At 40.8% G+C, this 26,745-nt stretch overlaps 1 protein-coding gene across 1 annotated transcript; it reads right to left on the reverse strand.

Moving 5' to 3' along the window:
• trmt61a (tRNA methyltransferase 61A) lies at positions 1-26,745 on the reverse strand. The gene is made up of 4 exons (XM_083998833.1): positions 26,604-26,745; positions 24,766-25,111; positions 11,066-11,332; positions 1-691 (listed from the first exon to the last, which is right to left on the reverse strand). The coding sequence occupies exons 2-4, from the start codon at positions 25,094-25,096 to the stop codon at positions 372-374; spliced, it is 918 nt and encodes a 305-aa protein (XP_083854959.1). The 5' UTR covers positions 25,097-25,111; positions 26,604-26,745; the 3' UTR covers positions 1-371.

Raw genomic sequence — 26,745 nt, forward strand, 5'->3', positions numbered from 1 at the left:
AACTTTAATACAAAAGTGCAGAAAAGGCAAAAAAAAAAATGTAAAACTTTTCTTCCCCCATCGACTGAAATCAGAAACCATTGATTAAAACTGATAAATTGTTATAAAAAAAGAAGAAGAGGGAGCTGGTGTAGAAATGAAAACGCTCTCATCTGGAGTTTCTCTCCTGCAACAAACCGGTGCCAACTTAGTGACAGGAGCTCAAAATTATGTAACTCAGAAGAGTAAATCCTCTTGGTGCTGCCGTGCCAACCGGGACCAGGAGGAACCCGCCGCCGCCGCCGCTGCTGGATTATCACGGGAAATACGCAGCACGGAGCGCGGATTATAAACGACATGAAAGGAAAGAGGCGCCGCTCTGGTTCTGAGCTCTAGGTTCTGGGTTTGGTGGCGAAGGTGAGGTAACCTGTGTGACCGGCGATCTCTCTGTGGGGCGTCGTCGTCTTCACCGTGACCTGGTTCTGTGCAGGCGGCGTCGGAGGAGCAGGAGGAGGAGCAGGAGGAGCAGGAGGAGGAGGAGGAGCGGATGGGTCTGAGCCGAAGTCGGGCAGCAGCAGGTTGACGGGTCGGACCTCGTGGACTCGCAGCAGAATCTCCAGCGTGTTGATCTCCTCGAAGCCGTCGTCCGCCAGCGCCACGCAGGTCCGCTGCACCTGCTCGATGCACGGAGAGAACGAACACACACGACCTCCTGGAGAGAGACAGAGACAGAGAGAGAGAGAGAGAGAGAGAGAGTCAAACATGTGGCCTTCAAGACGTCGACCTGAACTGAATTTAACACCGTTTATGATATTAAAGCAGAAGTAAGCAGAATATTTGTGTTAGTATAAGTCTTAAATAGTTGTATCTTCCGACAGCAATCACTTCTATAGAGTGTTTGGTCTGAAACACGGGTCTGTCAGTAACTCTGCTCTGCTGTAAGCCGAGGAGAAAACTTTCCTTGTATCCTACAACCTTCATCCAATGAGGAGAGAGAACGGCATAAAGGGGCAGTCCTCTCTGTGTGTGCAGCCAAGGGATGCGCGTGAATGTGGTGACGTAGGGACGAGGGCGGGGACTGCTGACTCCATCAGCTGACAGGAAGTTAGACAAAACGACCGGATCACTTACTTCTGCTTTAACGCCTTTAAACCAGCAGGTGTTCGTTTATTTACATTCTGTTATTAGCTGCTTTCTTTAATTCATAAAAGTTATGATGCCGTATTACAGCCATTTTCGTTAAAAAAACAGCCAAACAAACAAACAAAAGAAGAGCTTTTCAAGTTTAAAGTTGCACATTTATAAGAAAAATAAAATTAAAATACTGTCCTACACTGTAAAATCACAGATTTGTAAGAAAAACTTAAACATTTTGTAAGGAAAAAAAAAAAGTGAATTTATAAAAAAAATGTTTGTGTGAATTTGAGAAAACCTGGGAGAAAAAAAAAAAACTTACAAACTTCCATAAAAAAAAACTCGCAATTTAATGAGAAAAAACACATAAATGTCCCAAAAAAATTGCTAATTTGCGGGGAAAAAAAGGATGATACAAAACAGGTGACGTCTGTTTATTAATATGTTCCCTTCCTTAAACCTCCACAATGAAAAAAACTAACAAAAAAAGAGCTTTTCAAGTTAAAAGTTGCGCATTTATAAGAAAAAAAAAACTTCAAATATTCTCCTACACTGTAAAATCAAAAATTTGTAATAAAAACTTGAAAATGTGCAAGAACAAAATTTGTAAGAAAACAAAATAAAAGGACTTAATTTATGATTTTTTTGGGGTGAATTTGTGAGAAAATATAGGTGTGGTATGTCAAAAAAATGCTAGGAAAAAAAAGCATGATACAATACAGGTGACATCAGTTCATTAATACGTTTCCTTCCTTAACCTTCCACAACACACACAAAAAAAACAATTTTTTTAATCTAAATCTAAAAATGTAAATCTATCATAACCTACTTTTTTTTTGTAAATTTGCAATCGTTAAACTTGAAAACACAGTATCACTATGTTAACCACAGGTCTTGTCATGGGGGGGGGGGGGGGGGGGGGGGACAAACAAACCCAAAAAACATACAATTATTTTTTTATGTGACATTTTAGTGATTTTAGTGTCAGTTCCAGGTTTGGTTTCATTTCCCTGTTTGTTATTCTTGTTCTCTCTTACTAGAAAGTTACCGTAAAGGTCAAAGGTCAAACCTGTCGTTGATCACCTGATCGAAGTAGAAACAGAAAACTTTATTGTTGTGTGATGAGATGAATCCTGTGTTTAATCTGTAGTTATCTAACATGGCTGGTGTTTGTTGGCAGGTGCTTCTTTGCTGGAGGCTCCGGCTCAGCTGCCAATATAAATTAAAACCGTCTTATATAAGAGATCTGAACAAACACCAGAGGGTTCGCAACAAATTAAACTGATATCGGCCGCCGAGTTTGTTACGTAAAAGTCGGAGATGAAGACTCAGACTCAACGCTCACCTGACGACCTCATGCTCTGGACTTAAAAACTGCTTCTTTTTTTTTGTTCTTTTTTTTTATATGGGATGTGAAGCGTCTTGAGGACCAGACGCAGCCTCGGGGAGGGATCAGAACTCAGAACTCGGGTCTGTTCAACCCCACACGACGAGAGAGAGACGCTCGGCCTTCTCTCTTCTCTTTTCACGTGCTTATAACTGAGCTCTTAGAACTCACTTAAAACTTTATCTATTTTCTTTTATTTGCTCTTGCTTTTAACTCTGTTTTTTGTGTTTTGTTTGTTTTTATTCTGTTTTATGCTTCTTTTTTTTAAATGTTTTGTCTTTATGTAAAGCACATTGAGTTGCCTTGGTATGAAATGCGCTATATAAATAAAGATGCCTTTCCTACTGGGAAACGAAGGTGCCGCGAACAAAACAAAACGCTCCGACTGGTTTCACTGTTTCACCTGCAAGTCTCTGTCTCTGTGTTTCTGTGTTGTCTGAAACGAATAAAACGGACAAAGACAAATAATCTAAACCAGGGAAACTACGACTTCTATTAAAAGGGATAGTTCGCCCAAAATTGAAATTTCACTCATTATCTACTCTCCCTCATGTGGACTAAGGGCTGGGAGAAGTTTCAGAGTCCTCCGTGGCTTCTCTGAGTTACAGGGGGTCTCGGCGTAGCAGTGCATGTCCATATGACGGTTGCAAATGGATACCAACTGTCTTTGTAACAAAAGGACACACCAAAAAACATCCAAATACCTCCATGCTGCTCGTATGTAATGTCCGTCTTGTATTGAAGCCCAGAAATGCGAAATTGTCCCGAAAAAAATTAAATAAGTCTATTTTTCAAGCTTTTTTGTAGCGGAAGCTTCTCGAAGCTCCTCTTCCCGGTTCGTCAAATTTGGACGAACCGGGAAGAGGACCTTCGAGAATATAGACTTATTTAATTTTTTCCGGGACAATTTCGCATTTCGGGGCTTCATTACAAGACAGACATTACATACGAGCAGCATTGAGGTATTTGGATGTTTTTTGGTGTGTCTTTTTGTTACGAAGACAGTTGGTATCCATTTGCAACCGTTATATGGACATGCACTGCTACGCCGAGACCCCCTGTAACTCAGAAATTTAAATTTTGGGTGAACTATCCCTTTAATAATTCTGTTCTTCCTTGCAGTATTTTTCAGAGCAGCGCCTCCTCCTCCTCCTCCTCTTCCCCCTCGTGAGCCGCTGGGCTGCAGGCGGGAGTTAGTGGAGGATCATGGGATGAGCCGCTGCTCTGGTTAACAGAGATCCTGCACCGGGGAGTGAAACCCTGCGGCGATCGCAGCGGGAGGCCGACGGACGGCCAAGACAGAGAGAGAAAATAGAAAAACTTTCACCGTCTGACCTGGAGAGGACGGAGACACCGAGGGAAACTTTATAAATACCTAGCGTTTAAACGTTTCTCTGCTTCACATCTGTCTCTTTGAAAAAGAAACATCTGCACCGAGTCGAACTTTTCTGCAAAGTCTCTGGGTTTAATTTAGAATAATGTCGTTGCATTGGTTGATCCGTTATATCATATATGTCATATTTCTATCATTTATTAGAAGTTTTTCTACTTATATTTATTCATTTTTACTTAAATTCACAGCAGAGCTGCACTGAGGACATATACAGTAGAATAATAAAAGTTATTCATTGTTTTGTGACTGAAATCCATATTTTATCACATGAAACCACGTCAGTCGAGCTTTATTTTCAGGTTATTCAAGAAGAAAATGACTGAAACATTTGTTTATTTATTACGTTATTCCGGGATCTTACAAATTTCAATTGAAGGAATTGATTTGTGGTCTATATGATGGAGGGAAAAAAGGGAGTTTTCTTGTAACTATGATGGGTGATGATTTCATGAATCTGGTCCCATGATGGTTAATTAGTAAAGTCTTTGAACCATATTTGAGGGATCATGGGAAAACATGAGTGTAAATATGAGGAATTTCATCCAATTTAATCTGTTATCAGAACTTTTTTTTACTCTTTTATATAATCAGCATTAACCCCAAAAATGGCAATGTCGTAAAGTCAAGGCTTTTTAGGAAAACAACCAAAAAGGTAATTTCAAAAGACCTTTTAATGAATCCATGCCCTTTTCATTGTAGGATTTAATCCCAAGGTCCTCAGGTAGCCGACACCCAAAGGTATTGAATGATGATGATAGATGTGTGTTTCTTTACAGGCTAAAAAGTCAATTGCACTATTCTGGAAAAAGTCAAACAGACCCAAGTTCTGCATTCTGGGTCAGACAGATGTTAGCAACTTTTACTCTGGAAAAGATAACAGCTGTGCAGAGAGGGAGGTGAGAGTTATTGGAGAAGGTTTTGGGACCCTTTGCTAAGACTCGGAGCTTCTGGATGAAGAATATTGAGCACAAATCAATGAAAACCTCACAAATGTTAGATTTTTTTAAACTTTGAGTGTAACTTTTGGTTTGTTTCATGATGTAAGCAACTTACTTTAGATTTTTCAGTTTATTAAATCTGGTTGTTTTGTTTATTTCATATAATTTTTATATCATCTACCAGCGCTGGACTTGGGCAGTTGAAGCGCACGTTTGTTTAGCTGAAACAGCAACATATGCACATGTGGCTCCATCGTGTAAAGCAGTGGTTCTCAACTGGTGGGTCGGGACCCAAAAGTGGGTTGCGGACCCGTTCTGGATGGGTGGCGGACAGCTGGTCAAAAAAGTAAATAATATTTAATGCACATCTGATGTTGGACATGTCTTTTATTTAAAAAAATAACTTATATTGAAAGGCACAGGAGACACGTGAACACATGCAGTTGTAATGCTCCTCCTCAGTTTCTTATTAATGTGGCCTGAATGCAGTGAATCTTGTTTTGTTTTGTGGGTCTTTATTTTGTGCAATTTGATATTTATTCACTTTTGTGAACATGCTCTGAATGCAGAGATGCATTAGAAGTCAAATATATAATTTTGTTGGTCTCCATTTTGTGCAGTTTGATATTTTTTTATTCACTTCCGTACATGCAGTTGTCATGGTCCTCCTCAGTTTCATTCATGTGCTCTGAAATGCACTTTGCTCAATAAAGAGCAAAATGAGTTTTTAAAGGCTTAAAAAAAAAAAATCTTGGTTTGAATTCTATAAAAGTGGGTCGCGACTTAATGACCATGGGAAAATGTGGAGCCCAGAGTGAGACTAGTTGAGAACCCCTGGTGTAAAGTACCAAAAAAAGACTGTGTTTAACAAATTAAAAATTTTTAACCCTTAACTGGGTGTGTTATGAGTGTGTGTGTACATGTCAACTGTCATTTATGTATTTTATGTATATTAAGGCAGCTTTTTTACCATGCACTGAGTCCACAACAAATTTCCCCTGTGGGACATTAAAGTTTATTCTATTCTATTCTATTCTATTCTAAATGAAATAAAAACTCCCATATTGGTTGGACTTGTAGGTTGTTTATTGTATTGTATTAATGGAAACGTCTCTGAGCTCTTTAAATTCATGCAGCAGCGAGTGAATGAGTGAATGAGACGACGCTCGGCTCTGCAGAGCAGCAGCAGCAGCTGATCAACATCACAAAGGACTCGACGACGTGCTTCACATAGCCGTCGTTCCTTCAGCCAACAACGGGACTCGGACCAGCGCTCACCCTCCCTCCCTCCCCACCCGACGGCCACAAACACAAACCCACTGGTCTCCATGGCAACCAGCCAAGGAGGGGAGAAACACACAGGGAGGGGGGGTCGGGGTCGGGTTGATGATTATACGAAGGCGTCTCGAGTCCGTGACGAGGATCTTTACACACTCCTGGGTTTCTCTGTGTGTGTGTGTGTGTGTTTGCTTTAAAGTTGCATAATAAGACTCTTGTGAGTGTTTGAGGGGTGGGGGGGGGGGGGGGGTGGGGGGGGGGCGAGGTGGTGGTGGGGGGGGTTGGACACAATACAGGACCGGGCGCCAACACCAAACACTGGCAGAATTACAACTTGGAAGAAAAAGAAGAGAAATAATTCACTGGCTCTTGTTTCACACTTTAATTCACTGCAATAAATCGACTCTGTTACTTTTTTTCCTGAGCCTGAGAAAAAAGCTGCTGCCGGTTCATTAATGGAGTTTCACTACAAGTTTGTTAATTTATTCATCAGCTGACGGACAGAAATATAAAACCTACTGCTCATTGATTAATCATTTATCACCCTTTTTACTTGTCTTTTATTCGTTTACATATAGTTTTGATTCTATTGCACTTTACATACTATACTGTATTTTATTAATGTTATGTTTTCATTGATCTCTACTACAGCACTTTGGTCGACTTCGGTTGTCTTTAAAGTGCTCTATAAATAAACTTTGAGTTGAGTTAAACAAATATTTTATATTTCCTGCTTCTTCTGGACATGACGTTATTGTTTTTATGTTATTTAGTAGATATGATGCTCCAACTTTTATGAATAGTAGGAGTGGGGGAAAAAGAACTTAATTTCAATGTCAATTAATATTGTATGGAAAACCGACGGCAATCGTTGATCTGTTATTATATAAACTGAAAATTAGCACTAGAATACTAGAGGTCCTTTTATGAAAATGGAAACGTCACTTAAGTTAACTTAACTTTACCTTTTTATAGATAAAACAAATGTTGACAAAGTTTTTCTTTTCGGGGATAATGTGCTGTGGCAAAAAGAGTGCGTTATTGTCTTGTTGAAGAATCGTAAAACGTTTAAAATTGTGATAATATTGTATCGTAACTCCAGTATTGTGATATTATCGTATCATGGTGATTCCCACCACTAATATATAGAAATCCAATTATGATGTATACTCTTTCATTTCCATGAATCCACCACTGGACGACCATTGAATGTAAAAAGTTATAAGTTATTAAATGATGATCTGGGCAGATTTATTCTATTTGTCCGAGATAATAACAATATTATCCCTGGAAAATGAAACTTCCTATTGCAGCTAAAAATAAAAAAAAAAACACATCCCATCGCCTGTGTGTTCAGATTTGACAGAGTTACGACCGTGGGAAACGACTTCACGTCCAACTTAATGTATGTGAAGTGTTTTTAAAGCACCTGCATGACGACAGGGAGGATTTCACTGAGTCAGTCTGAAAAAACATGTGATGAGTTCATCTTGTTGCTGAATGGACGTTTTTTTTTTCTTTTTTCTTTTTCCCTGGGTCGACCTTGGTGTAACTTTGAGTGGTTTTTTTTTGCTCTTCGCTCTGCGGCGGTCGATCTCAGCTTGGCTCCGACTCTCAGGAGAAAACATCCAGTCGGAGCAGCGGGAAGTAGACGAAGCCTTTTTCTTTTTCTTTTCTTTTTTTTCTCTCCTTATGGAGCCACATTCACCAGCTCCTCTCTCTGCTGCATAACCCTGTATGGTCATGGGACCGCTTCGACAATGGCTGCACTCTATTTATCTGTATCTCAGTGTGTGTGTGTGTGTGTGTGTGTGTGTGTGTGTGTGTGTGAGGAGAATATGTAGCAGTGGCACCATAAAAGGACGTCCATGCTTGGAGGTGGGGGAGGCTGCAGCTCAGCATCTTCTCTGCGGCTGCATTCCTCTTCATATTGGGGATTAGTTTTTAAATTCATGCTGCATTTAAGGAGCCTCGGGAAATATTAAAAACACTGATCCTCCTGTGCATCTCGCAACAACCATGTCGAGTCAGCGTGAGGCAGTCAGTCGGTTCATTTTATAGTTTGATTTCAGTAGTAGGACTTTGGCTCCATGTGAGTTTTACTCAGATTAACAGAAACAGCAACAAAACTGATTTATTGCATCGGTATTGGCACTAATATTGACATTTTAAGCACCATGCATGTTGAAACAGAGCCACGGTATGAACACTGCAGATGATCCTGTGGCCAGGATCAGGGAATGTGAGATTAATTATCATGTTATAAAACAGTTTTTTTGAGTGTTGAGTTCTTGAACTGAGCATGAATGTGTCTTTTATGCCTCTGTTTGTCACAAAATCTTTTTTTAAAAATTGCATAATCTAGTTTCTGGGGATAAACTGTCCTCGTCCACGTGTCAAAGCTGCAGCACCAAGTCATTTGATTTGGATTTTAAACCTGTGGGCTTTAATTTCTACACAGGAACAAACTTGATTTCTTGTAATGTAAAATCACCTCGATGTGTTTAAGTCATCAGAGTTAGTTTTTTTATTCTAGTATTTTAGCCTCTTATTTTTACAGTGTAACATTTCCTCATCAGTGTCATTAAATGATTTATCCATGAGATTTTTTCTTGTGTTATTTGCATCAGAATCAGTGGAATACACTTTAATATTGTTGATACTACGAATGCACTAGTGCTGCTTTATGTTTGAGACATATTGACATGTGTGTCTGTTTTAGTTCACAGGAAATAGAGGTAGCATGTTTCATTTTCGCTTAAAGCAACATATTATTACTGTTTATATAAAAACAAGAAAAATATGAAGAACTAACTTTTATGTCTAATAGTGTGGGGCCAAATATCACAATACGATGATATTGTTTTAGGTATAAGTGATACAGTGATGCCTTGTCTTATTTGTCACATGACCAAGTGAAATGTCTGGAAAACAAAGCAGTGACTTTGCATGATAAGATATGATTTAATTCATTTTCTGGTGGGATTTTATAGTGATTTTCTTTTCAATATCATCAAGTCTGATCCAGGACAGGTTTGATTTTTATTGAATATCGCAATATTTCTCATGTGATCGAGTTCACACACACACTTTAAATTTGTGGAAAGAAATCTTTGGTATCAGGTGCATTTAATATGATAAACTTTAATGAAAAGTCTTATATATACGTTGACACTCTGAACTTTGAATGAACTCATTTCCTGCAAAGCTTCTTAAATCTCCGTGTTGTTGAGGGGGTTTTGTTGCTATGTGCTTTAAAAACCCTCTGCCCACCTGGGTGAGCTGCCGACCTGCCCGGACACGTCGCCTCGCTTCACAGGAACCAACACAAGGACAAAGTTCACGAGAGCGGAGCTGACCAGGATCGATGGTCGGTCGTTGTTCTGGGAGGGAGGAGGGGGTGAATTCACAGTGTGGTATTTTAAACACTGCTCAGTCACAGTCATGTCGCTGCTGCTGCTGCACTAGGACGAGTCACAGTCACAGGAAAGTCACGATCAGGTGCTGCAGAGTGTGACACGAACCAACCACTGCAGCCAAATGCTTTACATTACATCAGCTCAGCGGCTCGAAGCCGAGGGCGTCGGTCCACCAGCGCTCCGTCCATCATATCACAGCAGAGGGATCTTTATTTAACACCAGTGTTGAGTTTGAGATGCGACACTTGTAAAAAAGAATCACATTTTGGTCTTAACTAAGTTTAAACCCTCAGGTCACATAGTAGTAGACCAGGTGTTGAGATTTAACAATTAGATGATGTATAATATTAAAGGGATAGTTCAACATTGCCATAATCCCTATAGTCATAGCAGTAGGTTCGTTACCTTTAATTGTTGGTGCAAGCTATTTTTAGAACGGCGGAGCAGAGCCGTGAGCTGCTCAGAGCTACGCTACGGAGGCTCATGGGATTTCTTGGTTTCCCTCATCAAACTCATCAAATACAACAATCCAACAACTCCAAAACGCACTGGTGGACAAGTTGTGACCTGCACATTCACCACGTTATGAGATAATAACACAACATTACCACACAGAGTTGTTTTAGAGGTAAATGCAGAGACTGCTTGATGAAAAACTGCCCCCCAACGGGCACGCACATCAGCCGTTTTGCATGAATTTCCCTCTAAAACAACTCTGTGTGGTAACGTTCTGTTATTATCTCATAGCGTGGTGAATATGCAGGTCACAAATTGTCCACCAGAGCGTTGTGGAGTTGTTGGATTGTGTATTTGATGAGTTTGATGAGGGAAAAGGCTAAAAACAGAGATCAAATTAATATTTTATGAACAACTTTTTCATGTTGCGGCTTCAGGACACTTGGGTCAGTATAGACGAGCAGTATGGAGGTATCTGGATGTTTCATAGTGTGTGTTTTGGACCATTCAAAAGTGAACTCTATCCACCGCCATTATATGAAAACCCGTCGCCAGCCGGACCCCCCCTGGAACTCCTAAAGCGTTTTGATGACTCAGAAAGTTCGTCCAAACCCTTCCTTGATGCATGACGGTGAGTAGATGATTGGTCAATTATCGATTTTGGGTGAAGTATCCCTTTGTTCGCCTGTTCTTCCTCACAGAACTCAACCTTTAACCTCCTCCTCTGTGTTGTTGTTGTTCTTCTTATACTTTTTTTTATTATTCATTATTCTCTTATCGTTCAAAGACACTGAGCAAAGCTTCGTCTTATCACACTTAAATTATGCCAAGAGCCTCAAACTAGAAATCTATTTATCAGCTCCAGAAAACAAAGCTGAGCCGCCGGGCTTTTAAAGTCAGCATCAGATAAACAGTTAAGTGTTGATAAATAAAGATAACTGTCATTAGTTCTAATTAAATGTGGCTTTTTTTTATTATTACGCCCGGTATCTCTGTCCTCGGTGTCTTTGATATTGCATATAAATCACTTCTAATTACCTGGACCAACCAGATGTTCTGCCTGCAGGTGTGTGTCTCTCACCGTGTCTCTTCATGGCGGTCTTGGCGTGCGTCACCGCCTCCCAGGGGCTGGGGATGTCCAGGAAGACGGCGTCCGCCACCCCGGTGACCCCGAAGCCGTCTTTGCACACGTCCTGGTTCCTGACGGTGACCAGCTGATCCACGCGGTGCTCCTTGAACTCCTCGGCCACCTTCTCCGCCCGCTGCTGGTGAAACTCCACCGTGTGCAGGTGACCCGTGGGCGCGATGGTGCGCAGGATGGCGTGGGACAGCGAGCCGCTGCCCGTTCCTGAAACACACATAAGCAGGAACGTCAGTCAATTAAAGCAGTACTAAAGAACTTTCAGTTTTGGTTGAGTTTGGCGGCGCCTGTGGACCAAAGCGGTAGTGTTTTGCCTGAAGGAAGACTCCATTTCCCATGAACACTAGCGTGAAGTCCTGTAAATATCCTGCATTAAAATTAACAGAAGACATCAAAACTAAGTTTCTGTTTCCAGTGGATCATTTCAAAGTGAAAACACAAACATAATCCATTGCTAAAGTGCTGTTTTGCCTGTTCCCTCCTTGTTGTGACTCGCAAAAGTGAAAGTGAAGGAAGACTCCATTTCCCATGAACACTAGCGTTAGAGCAGGGTTCCTACCATGCTCCTCAAAGCTGCTTAGTGCCAGAGAAAGAGATACAGACCCCCTCAGGCCATGACAGAGGTGTCATTCAACTTGTTGTAAGTCGATGTATCATCACAAAAGTTATGAAAATATTTTATGAAGGTTGAAAAGTTCCTTAGTGCTGCTTTAAAATATCGAACACAACCTGAATTCTAAATGTATCGTTATGAACTAGGGCTGGGACAATATGCTTTTCTCCCGATTCGATTCTTCTACGGTTTTTTGGATGGCGATTCGATTTAAATTTGCGATTCTACGATATTGCCGATTCTCTCGATTTTTAGTCTGCATTTTTAACATTTATCTGCACACAAATACTGTAGGGGGCCTATTCTTGTGGAGTTGTAGTAAAAAGCAACTGGACTTCTTTTCTTGCTTGAAGACGTTGCCAGAAAACCATAACCCAATGCCAAAAACCCAGGTATTTAAACCCAGAGTGTAGGAGCCTATAAATTAACATACTCCATTATAAAGTGAACTTAAACCCTTTTCAAAACCTGTACTCTCTGTATGTAAAAAAGGATGCACGATATAAAAAATCGATTTAAAAATCGTCAAAAAAGATATCGCGATATTTATGTGAATCGATTTTTTCTCCCACCCCTAGTATGAACCTTTAAGGCCACTTTAAAAGGTACGTAAATGCACCTTAAAGACGTATTTATCAGATGTTTAAAAATAACGGTGGAATATGCTGCTTTATGCAAATATAACTTTATTATACATGAACTAAAACCAAAACAATGACAACTATTGTCCAGAAATATTAAAAGGCCTCACTGCTTTTGGAATAAAACAATCAGCTCAAATAATAACATGATGATCCTGTGTGAGTGGAAACAGCAGTGATTTTATGCTGCGTTCATAACAACTCGGAGGCCGGGATTCCCAACTCGGAAATTTCCGACTTCCGACATCATTGCGTTCACGCTGCAGGAACTCGGAAGAAAAAAAACATGATATGATACCCGAGTTTCCGACCTGTAATTTTCAAGTTCAATGCCGTTCAATTCATTTTTTACAACTCGGAGCTTGTTTTTTTCTGACTTCCGAGTTGTCTTGAACGCAGCATTAAACCACTGTTGGGGTCAAAGGTCAATATAACAGACCATGTGTTAACTGTGCATTAAAAACAGTTGTGGACTTATTACTAGGGATGCATTTTCTGGGTTTAAAATAACAATTTGGCCGATGTTTTTTCTCTGTTATTTATTCCTCTTCTGTGTAAAGGGAAACAAGGAATCTTCATTACTCCCACACAACCAACAATTTCGCTCACTTGACTTTAACAAAGTGCACGCGCCCTCTTGCATCTCAGCACGCAAACCAAGAACAAAAATCAAACAACAAAGATGTCACTACTCAGGTTTATCCAAGTGTTCACCTCACACACTGCAACAACAACAAGACTCAGTGTTGGTGTCGCAAATGTGAAGAACATCATGTTGTGATTATATGTGCAGATATTCCTAGATGTTATTTTGTCTTGTACCAAACAAACGTGTCTCTTCATGTCTTGAGAATATGATTTGTTGTTGACTTTTACGAGTAAAATAACAGCTCAGTCACAGGCCGCTTTTCCATGGAGCTGGTTCAGAGCCAGTGACTGACTGATTGGCACTGGTTCTTTGCTTTTCCACCGCCTAAGAACCGGTTTCCAAGCCAGCACCAACTCCTTGTTGGGCTAAGAACCGGTTCCTCCAGGGTCTGGTGGCGGAGTTACCTGATATGAACAACAACACCAGTGCTAAGATATACATGTTAGATGAGATGTTATCGATACTGTATCAAGTTTGTTTTTCTGCTGTGTAACCGGTGTAAACACAGTTGAAGTAGTTGAGCTACAGTGGCTAACAGCGGCTAACGCTCAAATCAAAACATATCGCCGTGAAAACGTAGTTGCCGGTTGCGGCTATTACGACGAAGACGGCTTTCCTTTTCTTTTTCAGACAGCAGAGAATTATCGCCAATTAGACGGACCACATCGGGTCCAGGCTTCAACACCCGCGGGTCGGACTGGGTTTTAACTTTCAGGTCCGTTTATAACTGTAGCAGGAAGCAAAGACTGTAGCAGCTCCTGTTTGGGGCGTGTGGCTCTGACTTGGCTCCTTATCAGTGGAAAAGCAAACTGGTTCTTTGGAAGCACCAGAGTTGAACCAGTTAAGCACCAAACCAGCACCAGAACGAGCTCGGTGGAAAAGCAGCAAACGCAGAAACAAGGCCAACAGCTAAATACTCACTAACCACTTCTCAAGCTGCAGCAAAATCCCATTTTGACCCATTTTTAAATATTATTTGTTAGGGGTGGGAATATTTTACTATCTCACTATGATTTTTGGGGCTACGATTCGATTCAAAATCGATTCCTAATGATTTCTGCTTCAGTCTGTCGGTGTGCAAAGGATCCTCATGATCTACTCCAGTCTGCTTTGCAAGACAGAATGACTAAAGTGTCTTTTTCACATTTATTGAGTTTTAAACATTTATCCATGCTTAGATGGTGTTGTTGAAACTGTTGCATAAAAGCAATATCACATATTGCTTAAATAACAAAATTAAAAGTGCCTCTTAAAGTTAAACATGCTGCCTTTTAAATTCTAAGGAGATGGAGGCCGACAGCCAGCAGATTTGTTTAATTTTTTTATTTTACAAAATCGATTTTGGGACATTTTATATTGATTCTGAATCGTATTAAATGAGAATTTCGATTATTATGTGAATCCATTTTTTGGCACACCCCTACTATTTGTCATCATCACCAGTGACTTTTTGTGGGACGTAACATCAACTCATGTTCATGCAAACTGACCAATAGGAAAAGAGGAACGTCAATAAAACCACAGAGGCTCAGTCAGGGCTGATTTTCAGATCCACCCTCCAGTTTATGATACATAGTCATAACAAGAAGCTCAGACACACACACGACACACACACACACACATCTTCACACTGCTGCTCTCTCTCTCTCTCTCCTCTGGCTCGTAAGTGGATGCTACATTTCTGAGTGGGCCTTCTCTGCCCGGAAGCGTTTCTGTTCTGTCCTCGTGCCGTAAACAATGCCCGCTAATGTACAGTTTGTGTGTGTGTGTGTGAGTGTGTGTGGTGTGTCACAAGAAGAAAAATAACTCAGGTCATGTGACTTGCAGTCGAGGGAGGGGAGGGGAGGGGAAGGAGGTCGAAGCCCATCCTCCATAGCGCCACCTCCTCCTCCTCCTCCTCCTCCCTCCTCCCTTCTCCTGACATTACATCACCGCCGCCTTTGTTCACATGGCGACAAAGAGGCCAATGTTCAGCCGACGGCGGCCGAAGCCTCGCGCTGCTGCAGCAGATGGTCCGGGGACTGGAAAACGACAGTAAATGGGGAAATTGTGGACCCACCCGATGGATTTTTTTTTTCCCGTAGTAAACTGAAGCCAACGAGGACGCACAGATGTTGATAAGTCGAACATGAAGTTGTAAATAAAGAACATCTGTCTGGTTTAAAACATAGGAGAAGAAGGAGGAGGAGAGACAGGACCACCAGAGAGGGTTGTGTGCATGCATACAGTGTAATGATGCATTCAATGACCCCAATAGAGACGCCCTGAAATGAACCATGACAGTAAATAAAACACAATATAAAGACGTGTGGATTTAGCTCTTTCTGAATTGGTATATTTTATATAAAGCAGGGTTGCACAGAGTCGCCCTGGAAGACAAATCATATTCAATCAAAGGGGCGTGGGACCCAACAAGCATCACGTCGTCAATTTTATGCTTTTTTCAAGTGGAAATAAAAAAGTAAAAATCAACATTCACACTGAATATCACGATATCTGCCCCATTAAATCACAATATCTATGTTTTTGGTACATTGTGCAGCCCTAATATGAAGTTGTGTTTGTTCATCTATTGGATTTTTACAATTTCTCCCAAAGATATGTGACTGATGTCGTTGACATTTGTTGAAAGGTGAAGCAACATATGTTGGGAGTTCACAATTTACTGTAAATCTCAGTGAACTTGCATAAAGAAAAGAGCATCAGACTGGTTTGATAATGGGAATATTCATATATCCCACTGGAGCTACAATAATCAATCAATGGAAAGTTTTAACAGCAGCTATTCCTAGTAATCAATTGATCAACCAAACATCTTCTGGATGGTTTCGTACTGTCGGCTGCAAGGAACAAGACAATTGAATGCATCTCTGCAATCAAAAGGTAATTTCTCAGTCTGTTCTGACATTTACAAGTGGAAATAAAAAGTAAAAATCAACATTCCCACCTAAATCACAACTGAATATCACAATATCTGCCCCATTAAATCACAATATGTACGTTTTTGGTACATTGTGTAGCCCTAATATGAAGTTGTGTTTGTTCATCTATTGGATTTTTACAATTTCTCCCAAAGATATGTAACCGATGTCACTGACATTTGTTGAAAGGTGAAGCAACATACGTTGGAATTCACAATTTACTGTAAATCTCAAAAGAACATTAGACTGATTTTATAACAGGAATATTCATATATCACATTGGAGCTACAATAATCAATCAATGGAAAGTTAAATCAGCAGCTATTCTAGTAATCAATTGATCAACCAAACATCTTCTGGATGGTTTCGTACTGTCGGCTGCAAGGAACAAGACAATTGAATGCATCTCTGCAATCAAAAGGTAATTTCTCAGTCTGTTCTGACCTTTACACAAAGATAATAATCAACAGCTGCATTTATTATTAGAATAATCATTAGTTGAATCGCTGCTTTAGTTTTTAACTTCCGTGTTGATGTGGTCAACACATTTATGCAGTGTGTACAAAGCTACAACAACTGTTGATGGATATTGATCGAGTGTCTTAGAAAATGTTTCATGTTATTTGATCAACGCTCAAAGATCCACAGATATTCAACTTACATTAAAAGGGGAACTGATAAAAACCAAGAGGCCTGATCGCAGAGTGATTGGATCTTCACTTGTTCAATGGTTTAAATGATTAACTATTTGATTAAATCATCAAATAGTTGATTTATTTGTTGTTAATCAAGACATTTCAGCTCAGTGCTGGTTTTAAACTGTTGTTCTGTTGCACAGACACAGAAACAAACTCACAGATCGATGGTCGTCTGTAGAGTACAGATTACTGTTAGAGGGGAAGTGGAGAGGTTTTTTTTTTTTTTTTTTTTCTCTCTGAGCGATCGGAGCCCAGTCCACATAAAGAGACGATCAATCAGCACCAAACCAACTCTGGACCTCAGGCTGCTGACTGGTTCACTTTCCATCCTGGATGTCCTGATGTAAAAAAGGATGGACGCCGGCCAACCTCCGACAGAAACACGTTCGACTTTAAACACATCGAGCAAAAAACAAAAACACACACGTCAGATCTGTTTAAGTTAAGAGATGAAGAGTGAGTCCAGGGCACGAGGCTTTAACCCGTCTTTAAAAAAAAAAAAAGCAGAAGCATCCGAACACAAAGTGCAATTTCCCCACTCAAATGTCTGATTGTGGGGAAGAACATGAGTTTGATGATAAAAAGGATCTGGTGTGTTAAAGCTGAAAGTGCGTCAGTACTGAGAACGTGAGGCGACGGTCGGTCCTAAGAACAAACAAGGACTGTCAGATAATAATAACTCTGATTATCAGTGGTGGTGCTGCAGCAGTTTACCTCAGCGTGCATGAGACACTCTGTGCTGCTTGTTAGTACGATTAAAAAAAAAAAAAGAAAAGACAGAAGTTACAGTCTTATATAACAACAAAGAGCAGGAGGGACTGAAGCCTCAAGTGTTGGCAGCGTGGAGAAACTTCATAAGCACGAAACAAGACCACAGAGGAAACTGAGACCCGCCCTCTGCACATATTAAATATGTGGAGTTCAGACACAGAGTCTGAGCAGCTGAGTCATGTTCTGACTCATTTGAAGGAATGTGGCATCTGTCTTCTTTTTAATGCAGCATGTTTATGGATATACACAGGGAACAATGACTAGTGGCCGCTTTTCCACTGAGCTGGTTCAGAGCCGGTGCCTGCTTAGCACCGGTTCTTTGCTTTTCGACCGCCTAAGAACCGGTTCTTTTATATTTTAAAACTGGTTCCAACTAAGCCAGCACCAACTCCTTGCTGGGCTTGAGCTAAGAATCGTATTAAGTTTGTTTGTCTGCTGTGTAATCAACGTAAACACAGTTGAAGCTAAGAAGCCGAGCTACAGGCGGTGGCTAACAACAGCTAACATAAAAAAATATCGCCGTCAAAACCTATAGTTGTCGGTGGCGGCGATTACGACTAAGACGGTTTCCTTTTCAACATTTTGGCAAATTGGCCCATTGCCATAATCCCTATAGTCTTAGCAGTAGGTTTGTTACTTTTAAAGGGACAACAATGAGTTTCTATTTGGTTATAAAAAAGTCTCACGTTAATGTGGATGAATCTACGCTACCCACACTTTCCATTTTCGATAAATATATCGTTTTGTCTCTATTATTTTGTTATTATTAGTGGTGGTGGAAATGCTGGTCAAGCCGACCAGCGTTTCTTTACTTTCGGTTTCGTGGCGAGTCATGAGAATAACGCCGCTGAATCGCCGTTTATGGACGGAACTATGACGGTATCTGATCGTCTTTGAACCTCTGACTTTAATTCTTGATGAATGAAAACATGAGTCTGTCTTGCGCCGGTCAAAGAATTTCACGGTGCGCGGAGGCTCATAAATGTAGTGTGAAACTGCTTCGCTTTTCCAAAACTCCTCGTTGTCCCTTTAATTGTCGGTGCAAGCTACTTTTAGAACGGTGGAGCAGAGCTGTGAGCTGTTCAGAGCTACGCTACGGAGGCTCATGGGATTTCTTGGTTTCTCTCATCAAACTCATCATATACACAATCCAACAATTTCAAAACGCTCTGGTGGACAAGTTGTGACCTGCACATTCACCACGCTATGAGATAATAACACAACGTTACCAGACAGAGTTGTTTTAGGAGCAAATGCAGAGACTGCCGGCTGAGGCTTGCCGACTCGTCTCCTAACGTTCTGTTATTATTTCATAGCGTGGTGAATGTGCAGGTCACAACTTGTCCACCAGAGTTGGAGTTGGAGTTGTTGGATTGTGTATTTGATGAGTTTGATGAGGGAAACCAAGAAATCCCATGAGCCTCCGTAGCGTAGCTCTGAGCAGCTCACTTCTCTGCCAGGCGTGAGGCTCTGCAGCCAGATCTTATCCAGTTATACATATTAATAATCCTTAAAAACGGCCTCACACAGCAGCATTAGCCACTTTGCATCCAGTATAATCAATAAACTCCTGCCTGTCTGGCTGCAACGGTCTTGCATGCTAAAAAAAAAGTTTTGTGTATCATTCGCTGTGCACCTGATACATGTTTCTCTGTTGTACCTGATGTAATAACAGGTTTGTGTCCAGTAATTGCATTTAAGCATTTAAGCACCGAGGCTGAGAGGTGGTTTACTGGATCTGTTTTCTGTTTTGATGCACAACCAAAAAGGCAAAACAAGGATTTTCCAAAGCTGTGATCATTGTCAAGACTCATGTGAAAAGACGAGCGTTGACGTTTCCACTGGCATCGGACAAAGCACCAGTCTAATTACTTTGTTTGGTATTTTTTGAGTTGATTTGATAGTCGACAGTCCAGAGAGAGAAAAGCAAATCGTCCTAATAAGGCACGGGGTTGGGGACCTTTGTGACAAGGAGTGCCAGTAACGAGTGCCATTATCAACAATAACATAATGTTAAAATATGACACCAAATACAAAAACATTTCCAACATACCTGGAATGTTTTGCTGTTATTCACAACAAGGGCCTGGATTTCCATTTCAAAACACTGCTTTTTATATTCAGAAACTTATGTAAAACATGTTGCACTGGGAGGGAAATGCCGAAACCTAGACTAGACTACAGTGCATGGATGCCAATATCACAGCTTAATCCTTTAAACCTTTAGGGGATAAAATCAAAGACACTGCAGCTACTGTAATCTTGTATTATTGGCACATATTAGACATAATTATTTCAGCCTTGCTGTACATGTCATGTTCTCGTCTCTAATTAACTGGAATAATGTTCGCAGACAAGGTGATGTGTTTAAATTGTCATGTTTTGTGCCCATTGACTTTTGATTTACTTCTTCACTGTGTTGCGCATGTGTTCGAGGGTCAGTGGTGCTTCACTGTTGAAATAAATGGTCATTTCTTTTTGCAAAACTTTGGTATAATGTTACGACACAACTCATTCTTAGACGTTTTTAACTTCAATGTTTTGACCTCCTGGTGGCGACAGATTAAATAGGTCATTAGGATTCATGCTATGAAGCTTTACGCAACAATTTCAAGTTGAGTTCGATCCAAATGTTGTTGAAATACTTTCCAACAGTCTTGGGAGACACACCTTGAGTGTTGCAACAGTGTTGTTGGCTGAAGCTCAATATGAATACTCGCTCCTTCGGGCCGTTCTGGAGAGAGCTGCGTCTGTTTGATCTGCTGGCTCAGTCACAGTTCCCTCTTTCTTTTATTACAGACACTATTTTCAAAGATATAAGAGTCATGGGACCATCTGTATCTGTGCTGCTGTACAGTTTGGTGTGTGTTGCACTTAAATTATAAAACAAGTCGTTTTTAATGAGAGCTTTGATGCAAATGGTCGAGGCAACCCCCGTGACTCATATCAACGCCTCTAATCTGCTCCAAGAACAAGACGTCAAGTCGGTGGACAAGCGACTGACTGACTGACTGACCGAGAGGAGGCAGAGATACAAGAGGAAGACATGATGATGGTGGTGGTGGGGGGAGGGGAGGTTGAGCCGCAGCCTGAGCCTGAGCTGGTGCTTTCTGTTCCCCCTCCGTCTGCATGAAACGCTGCGCAGCGATTGGCCGCACGAAGGAGCAAAAAAAAAAACCAGGACAGAAGTCAGAGACGTGAATATCCCCTCGCAGGCAGAAATGAAAGTGAGAGTCGTTCTTCTTCCCGTCTTCAACGCAGTTTGGTCTCCATGGACGTCAGGAAACATCCGACCCCCTCAGTGCTGCTGCTGCTGCTGCTGTTGTTCATGTTGTCGTGGAGATGCTGTAGCCGCTCTGTTGGATGGAGGGTGTAGCTGTGTGGTGCCATTAGTGAAGCCTGATCAATGTGGCTTTTCAATATAGAAACTGCTGCAGCACATACAGTATTTGTTGTAAATGTCTTTTTTTTTTATGCCCATATGCATATATCGAATGTGTATCACAGATGTTTATTCTTGTCAGTATGGAAATGCAGCTGCTACAGCAATTAAACCGTCATGAGACCAGAGTCATGAAATTCCACCATGTTTACACGAAAACCTCTCCCCCTCTCTCTCTCTATCATATCAGCTGTGAATTTAAGAATGAAATAAAAATGTATGCAACTCCACAGACCAAAACGCAAATGTTTGTGTTTTTTGTTCTTAAATAATCAGAAACTGGAGACTCAGATGGGATGTTTAAGGCCGATGCTGATACTGAAATTATCGAGTAAAAATCAATTCTGATTACTGATGAACTGGCGGATATTCCTCATGTTTACATAAATGATGATCCCTCAAACATGGTTCAAACTAGGGCTGCCCCGACCAAAGATTTTCTTGTTCGACCAGTAGTCGTCATTTTTGGCGATTCGTCGACTAATCAATTGATTTTTTGGTCAACCAGTGCTTGGTCGACTACTTGGGGGCAGCCCTAGTTCAAACAATATATGTCCTGGAGGATAAACATTTGACTGTTCAACAATAAATAACTTACTATTATTCAAAGTGGCCTCAGTGCAGCACTGCAGTGAACTCAGGGAAAACGCCAATAAAACAAATGCAAATAACTAGAAAAATTCAAAGCAATGCAACAACATCGTTTCTAAATTAAACCGCAGACAGTTTGCAGTTTGCCTGCAAAGATTAAAGGCCACATTAAAAGTTATCACATCGGTTCTTATCGGCCGAAACAGAGTCTGATAAAAAAAAAAAAAAATCTGCCGATTAAATCAATCTACAGCCTTTCAACAGTCTGGTAAGAAGCTAAATGACATCAAACATCGGGTGTTTGCACAGATTAAATCATGAAAGTCTCCATCTGAAACAATCCATCACATGATCCCTCACTGGCTTCCCACCAACACTACAGCTGAGGTATTATTACCGCTGCACTGGAGCTACTACTCACTATTACACTTCAAATTTCCACATAAAAAGGCATAAAAAGTGAGAGACTGATTCAGAAGAAGCTGAAAAACTGAGTAGAAAACGAAGCATTTCATCAACATCAACATCTTGTGCACTGTCACGCTGCGTTTCCTTCCAGGCTGCTGAATTTTTTAACCGTCAGCATTTTAGGGGGCACTCACAAGTTCCTCCTTCTGCTGTTGGAGGTCATTAACATGAACAGACCTTGAGGAGCACAGTGAGTATTTGCTGTGCATACTTAACACTGAGGTGAAACAACTGATACAGGTGTGAAAAGAATAAAACATTCAGTCCATAATTAGTGTCAAACACTCAACCCAAGGTGACTCGTCGTTTTCAGCAGGGCCCAGCGTGGAGCGCAATTGTGAGAAGAGCCAACAAAATTATCACCTGTAATCTGTGTGTGTGTGTGTGTGTGTGTGTGTGTGTGTGTGTGTGTGTGTGTGTGTGTGTGTGTGTGTGTGTGTGTGTGTGTTTAAACAGCTCGCTGACAAACAGTCTCTCCTCCGCTGGACAACAGCTATTACAGGAGAACAGAGAGTCAGGCTGAATGTTACGAGTCACCACAGAGCTGTAAAAAAAAAACACACACACCGATTACCACCTCACTGACACATGATGATACTCAGGTGTTGTTATGTGCAGCTTCATTACAAAACCATCTAATTAACCGAGTATTTAAACCTGCTATTGTTCCCCATTAAAGTGAATGGGGGGAAGTGGTGTCTGAAGTTTGCACTGTACTGTACTGCATGTGCACACACAGACACAGACACACACACACACACATAATTAAATATACATAAAGAGCAGCAGCAGAGTAATGTGACACCGACCGATGCAGATGGTGCAGCAGCCCTCTCCATACTGCTGACTAAACCCGATTTCCTGCTGGACTCATTCATCACCTCTCCAATCTCATCTCACACGCACACACTTTTACGATCAATAACGCGACATGCGCACAAGCCTGCCAGCAGTAAAACACACTGAAGGACTGCACAAACGTCCACTCCCATCCCCCTCTCTGCTCTCTGACACTGAAAGGAAACCAAGAAACCAACCAACACACTCTGAGTGATTGCTTCTCTGCTGCCTCCTTCTCCTCCTACTTCTTCGTCGTCGTCGTCTTCTTCCATTTCCATTTGTTTAATTGCAGAGATCGGATGAAATGACAGGGGAATTCAGAGGCAGGACAAAATGTGACAAAGTCAATAAATAAAAAGCGGCGTTACATAATCGCCCTTTGCACATCTGTAGCTTTCCTATGATGTTTAACAGAAACAGCTGAGGCTCTGCGTGTCAGAACATCTGGAGAAGGTGTGAGCTGCTGCTGCTGATGCTGGGGAAATGATTTGAGGTCGCACTAAATAATAAAATATGGGCTGCAACAGAACACGACATCCCACACCAACAAGAAATGGTGTTGGGCGATGAAACAAATCAAAACCTGAGAATTACATACAGGATTTCTCTGAGCTCTAAAGCAGAAAATACTGAGAATTAATCCGCTCATTCATGCTGACGTCCAGCCAGACAAATGTGCTGTCTTCACATGCTGTTGTAGCCTTTTGCATGTTAATACGTGCAGCGTCAAATGCACTATCATTATGCTTCATGTCTATTTCCTTCCAGTGGGCTCTGAGAGATGCAGAAACGTGGGGAAACTACACGTATACATCCTGTGCAGACACTGATAGCGATAGGGGAACGCAGCTGCTGCTTTCGGTTTGCGTTTTGAGTCGCGGTAGCTTTATTCAGTCTTACAATATTGAGTCACATTGATATAAGGCTGAACGATATGTTTAAAAATCATGTTGCAATAGTTTTGGAAGACACTGCAGTTGCAATATGAGTCACGATTTCAGTTGGGAGTGATGATACATTTCATTTAAAAATGATGGTTGGGGCTTGTGCAAAAACATGCATGTGTGGAAAACATGTTTTGCAGATGGGAGGCTTCTCTGTAGAGCCACAATATTTATGGTGCTAACAAGGCACAGCAATGTTGTGAGTGACGCATTTGACCTTTATGAAAGACACAGCAGCACTTGGCCATTTGGATATTGCACGTGATTTTTGGTGTTGATTATGCAGTCACACATAGTGCCTTAAATAAAATGAGTCTAATAACATAGCTTATCTGATGTCTTGTCATTCTGCAGCCTGTGTGTCGTCCCTTTTGTTATGTAAAATATACGTTTGTGTCAGTATGTTTTTCTGCACAAATTTAAATACATATCAAAGATCCTAATGTGCACATTGCATTCATAAGTAAAGGACGATCAGCCATTAAAGGTTTAATCTGTATAAATGGTTCTGTAAGACTCACACAGCAACCATGTTTCCATCCACACGTTTTTTTTTCGCATTAGGTGATATCGAATTAAAAAACGCCTTATGGAAACAGTCAAATTTGATTAAATGTCATGAATATCGATCGATCTCATCGGATTTTCTCTTGATTGATACAAAGTTGATGCGACAAATGCTGATAGAAACAGTTCTCTGCCGGATAAATGTGAGTTGCGATCATGTTTTATGTTTTTTACCAACTTAAATTTGCTGGCGTGCGTATGGCTCAGTGGTTTGCGATTTAGTACAAAAATGTACCTTAAATTGTAAGAAAACGATTCGATAAACCAATATGATCGCAAAACAGCACATGACGTCATTACACACTGCTTTTTTTAATCGATTTAAAGGTCTTAGATGGAAACGCACTTGAACCGGCGTTATTCGCGTTAATATTTTTATCAATCTTCAGATAATTCATTCGACGAAGTGTATAGCAACATGGCATGTGACACCCCTACTTCTTAAACGACCTCTACGGTTACATAACGCCGACATTAACGTGACTCCACCCTCACCTGACTCGCAGACGATGGACCCCGGCTTCAGCTCCAGCATCATGGTGATGGTGGCGATGTCCGTGGTGTAGAGGATCTGCGTGCGGTGCGGCAGGCAGAGCGTCCACAGCTCAGGCGTGGGGTGAAGCACGTGCACCCAGCCGCCTTTGCTGCAGGTGACCTTTGACCCGTAGCGCTGTCCGATCAGGTCCGTCGAATGGCGAATGACCCCGTAGCGGGTTTGCGTTTGGGCGCCCTGCTGCACTTTGACGGGCATCTTGGAGTCGTGGCCCAGGTAGACGATGGCGACGTCCCCGTCCTTAATGTAGTCTGAATACTCCACAAAACTCATGGTGAACACGTCAGTCTGCAACAAGATGGTGGTTTTATTAGTTTAAACCAATAAAACGAATCAATACTGAACAATAAAATTCAGATTCATGGATCTTTGGGCCTTTTCCTGACATACCTGGACAGTATTTTTGATTATAACAAGTAGAGGACATGGACATCTTTATGCAGTATTCAAATATGCTCAAATGTTACAGATAAGATAATCAAATTTTTTTATTAGGCTGAACTTATTCCACGCTTTGTAACTACTCATCTAATGTGTTCCCTTCGTCTACACAGGTGGCAAACAGACTTAAACTGGACTCAAGTGACACATCCTAAAGATCACTGTTTATCTTGCTACAGAGAACCAATATATTACCTCAAAATGTACTAATTTTTATGTTATTATAATAAAATATAAACCTCTGAAGCTGTGTGTATTCATAATGTTAAATCATAGCTACAGGACATTACCTGTCATATAACAATTTCACATTGCTTGTTTGGAAATGGTTTATTGAGTGTAAACCTGCAAATATACTGTTTATGTTGTTGCTGAAAAAACAAGACATTTGAAGACACCATCTTGTTAGATAAATCAAAAAACTATGAAATAAAAATATACATATCTATGTGGATAACACAAATAAATGGCCACAGATTTGTCTTCAGTTATGACCTAAATAAATCGTTATTCTAACAAATCAAACAATAACAATTACACAGTTTGTTTCTTAGATACAGAATCTCGCGTGCTGGCCGTTGTTATATATATTCAATTTTTGGAATAACGTTTAACAGTCGTTTGATTTTTAAAAACTCCTAAACCTCAAAGAGAGAAGACGGATTTTATTTCACTGCTCTAAGTTACCGAAGAAGGAACAAAAAAAACCAAAACAATGTCGGACAACCTCGAGAAAATGTGAGTGAGATGAATGTTGTGTTGAGCTAATGTTAAATTTCTGTTGTGTTTTCAAAGAATATCAGTGTTTTGTTTTGTGTCGAGGTTTTGGTTTCACATTCAGTTTGTCCCCTGTGAGTTTTGCTAAACTTAACCAGAGAGGAGCTACTTTGTTAAGGGCAAGTTTACGTTAGTCTTGATAGAAAACGATAAATGGAAACACAAATCTCAAAAGAAAGGTTGTTACTTTAAACTGAATTAGCCACTTTGTAACGTTAAGTTAGCCACCAGTTAGTTTGAGGAGGACTTTGACTGTATCTTATCTTATCTGACGCTAACGCTAACTAGCTGATAAACCGTTAGTTAGCCAGCAGCTAACGTTCAGTTATCGGCTTACATGCTTGATACAGTTTTAAAAAACATCACAACTGATAATCCCAAACATAAAAGCAAATGGTCACAGTGCAAAATGTCTGTAAACCTGTGTAACTTTACACCGAGACGCTGTAGTAGTGAGTTTTGCGTTCAACTTGCTACCAGCTAACATGCTAACGTTAGCGACCGTTAAGTTACCGTTCTGAACAGTTCAAAACTAAACAACCGTTGGCGACGCTCGACCTACCTGCGTCCTCAACAACCGTTTCAACCGTTGGTGTTCAAAACGAACTCAAAACACGGCCAATGTCGACTGTTTTCTGCTCTTTTAATGCAACCGTACGTGCATGTGGAGTAGCAGTGACAGCTTACCCATTCATTTCCCCCAC

Source organism: Trachurus trachurus (genome assembly GCF_905171665.1).
Source record: "Trachurus trachurus genome assembly, chromosome: 22".
Taxonomy (NCBI): Eukaryota; Metazoa; Chordata; class Actinopteri; order Carangiformes; family Carangidae; genus Trachurus; species Trachurus trachurus.

Bases quoted from the DNA above. Each gene is read 5' to 3' on its own strand.
- trmt61a (XM_083998833.1), bottom strand. From the start codon at position 25,096: ATGAGTTTTGTGGAGTATTCAGACTACATTAAGGACGGGGACGTCGCC. The intron at 11,333-24,765 runs GTGAGGGTGGAG...TGTGTGTTTCAG, and splicing joins GTCCATCGTCTGCGAGTCAG to GAACGGGCAGCGGCTCGCTG. The intron at 692-11,065 runs GTGAGAGACACA...GTCTCTCTCCAG, and splicing joins GACCGCCATGAAGAGACACG to GAGGTCGTGTGTGTTCGTTC.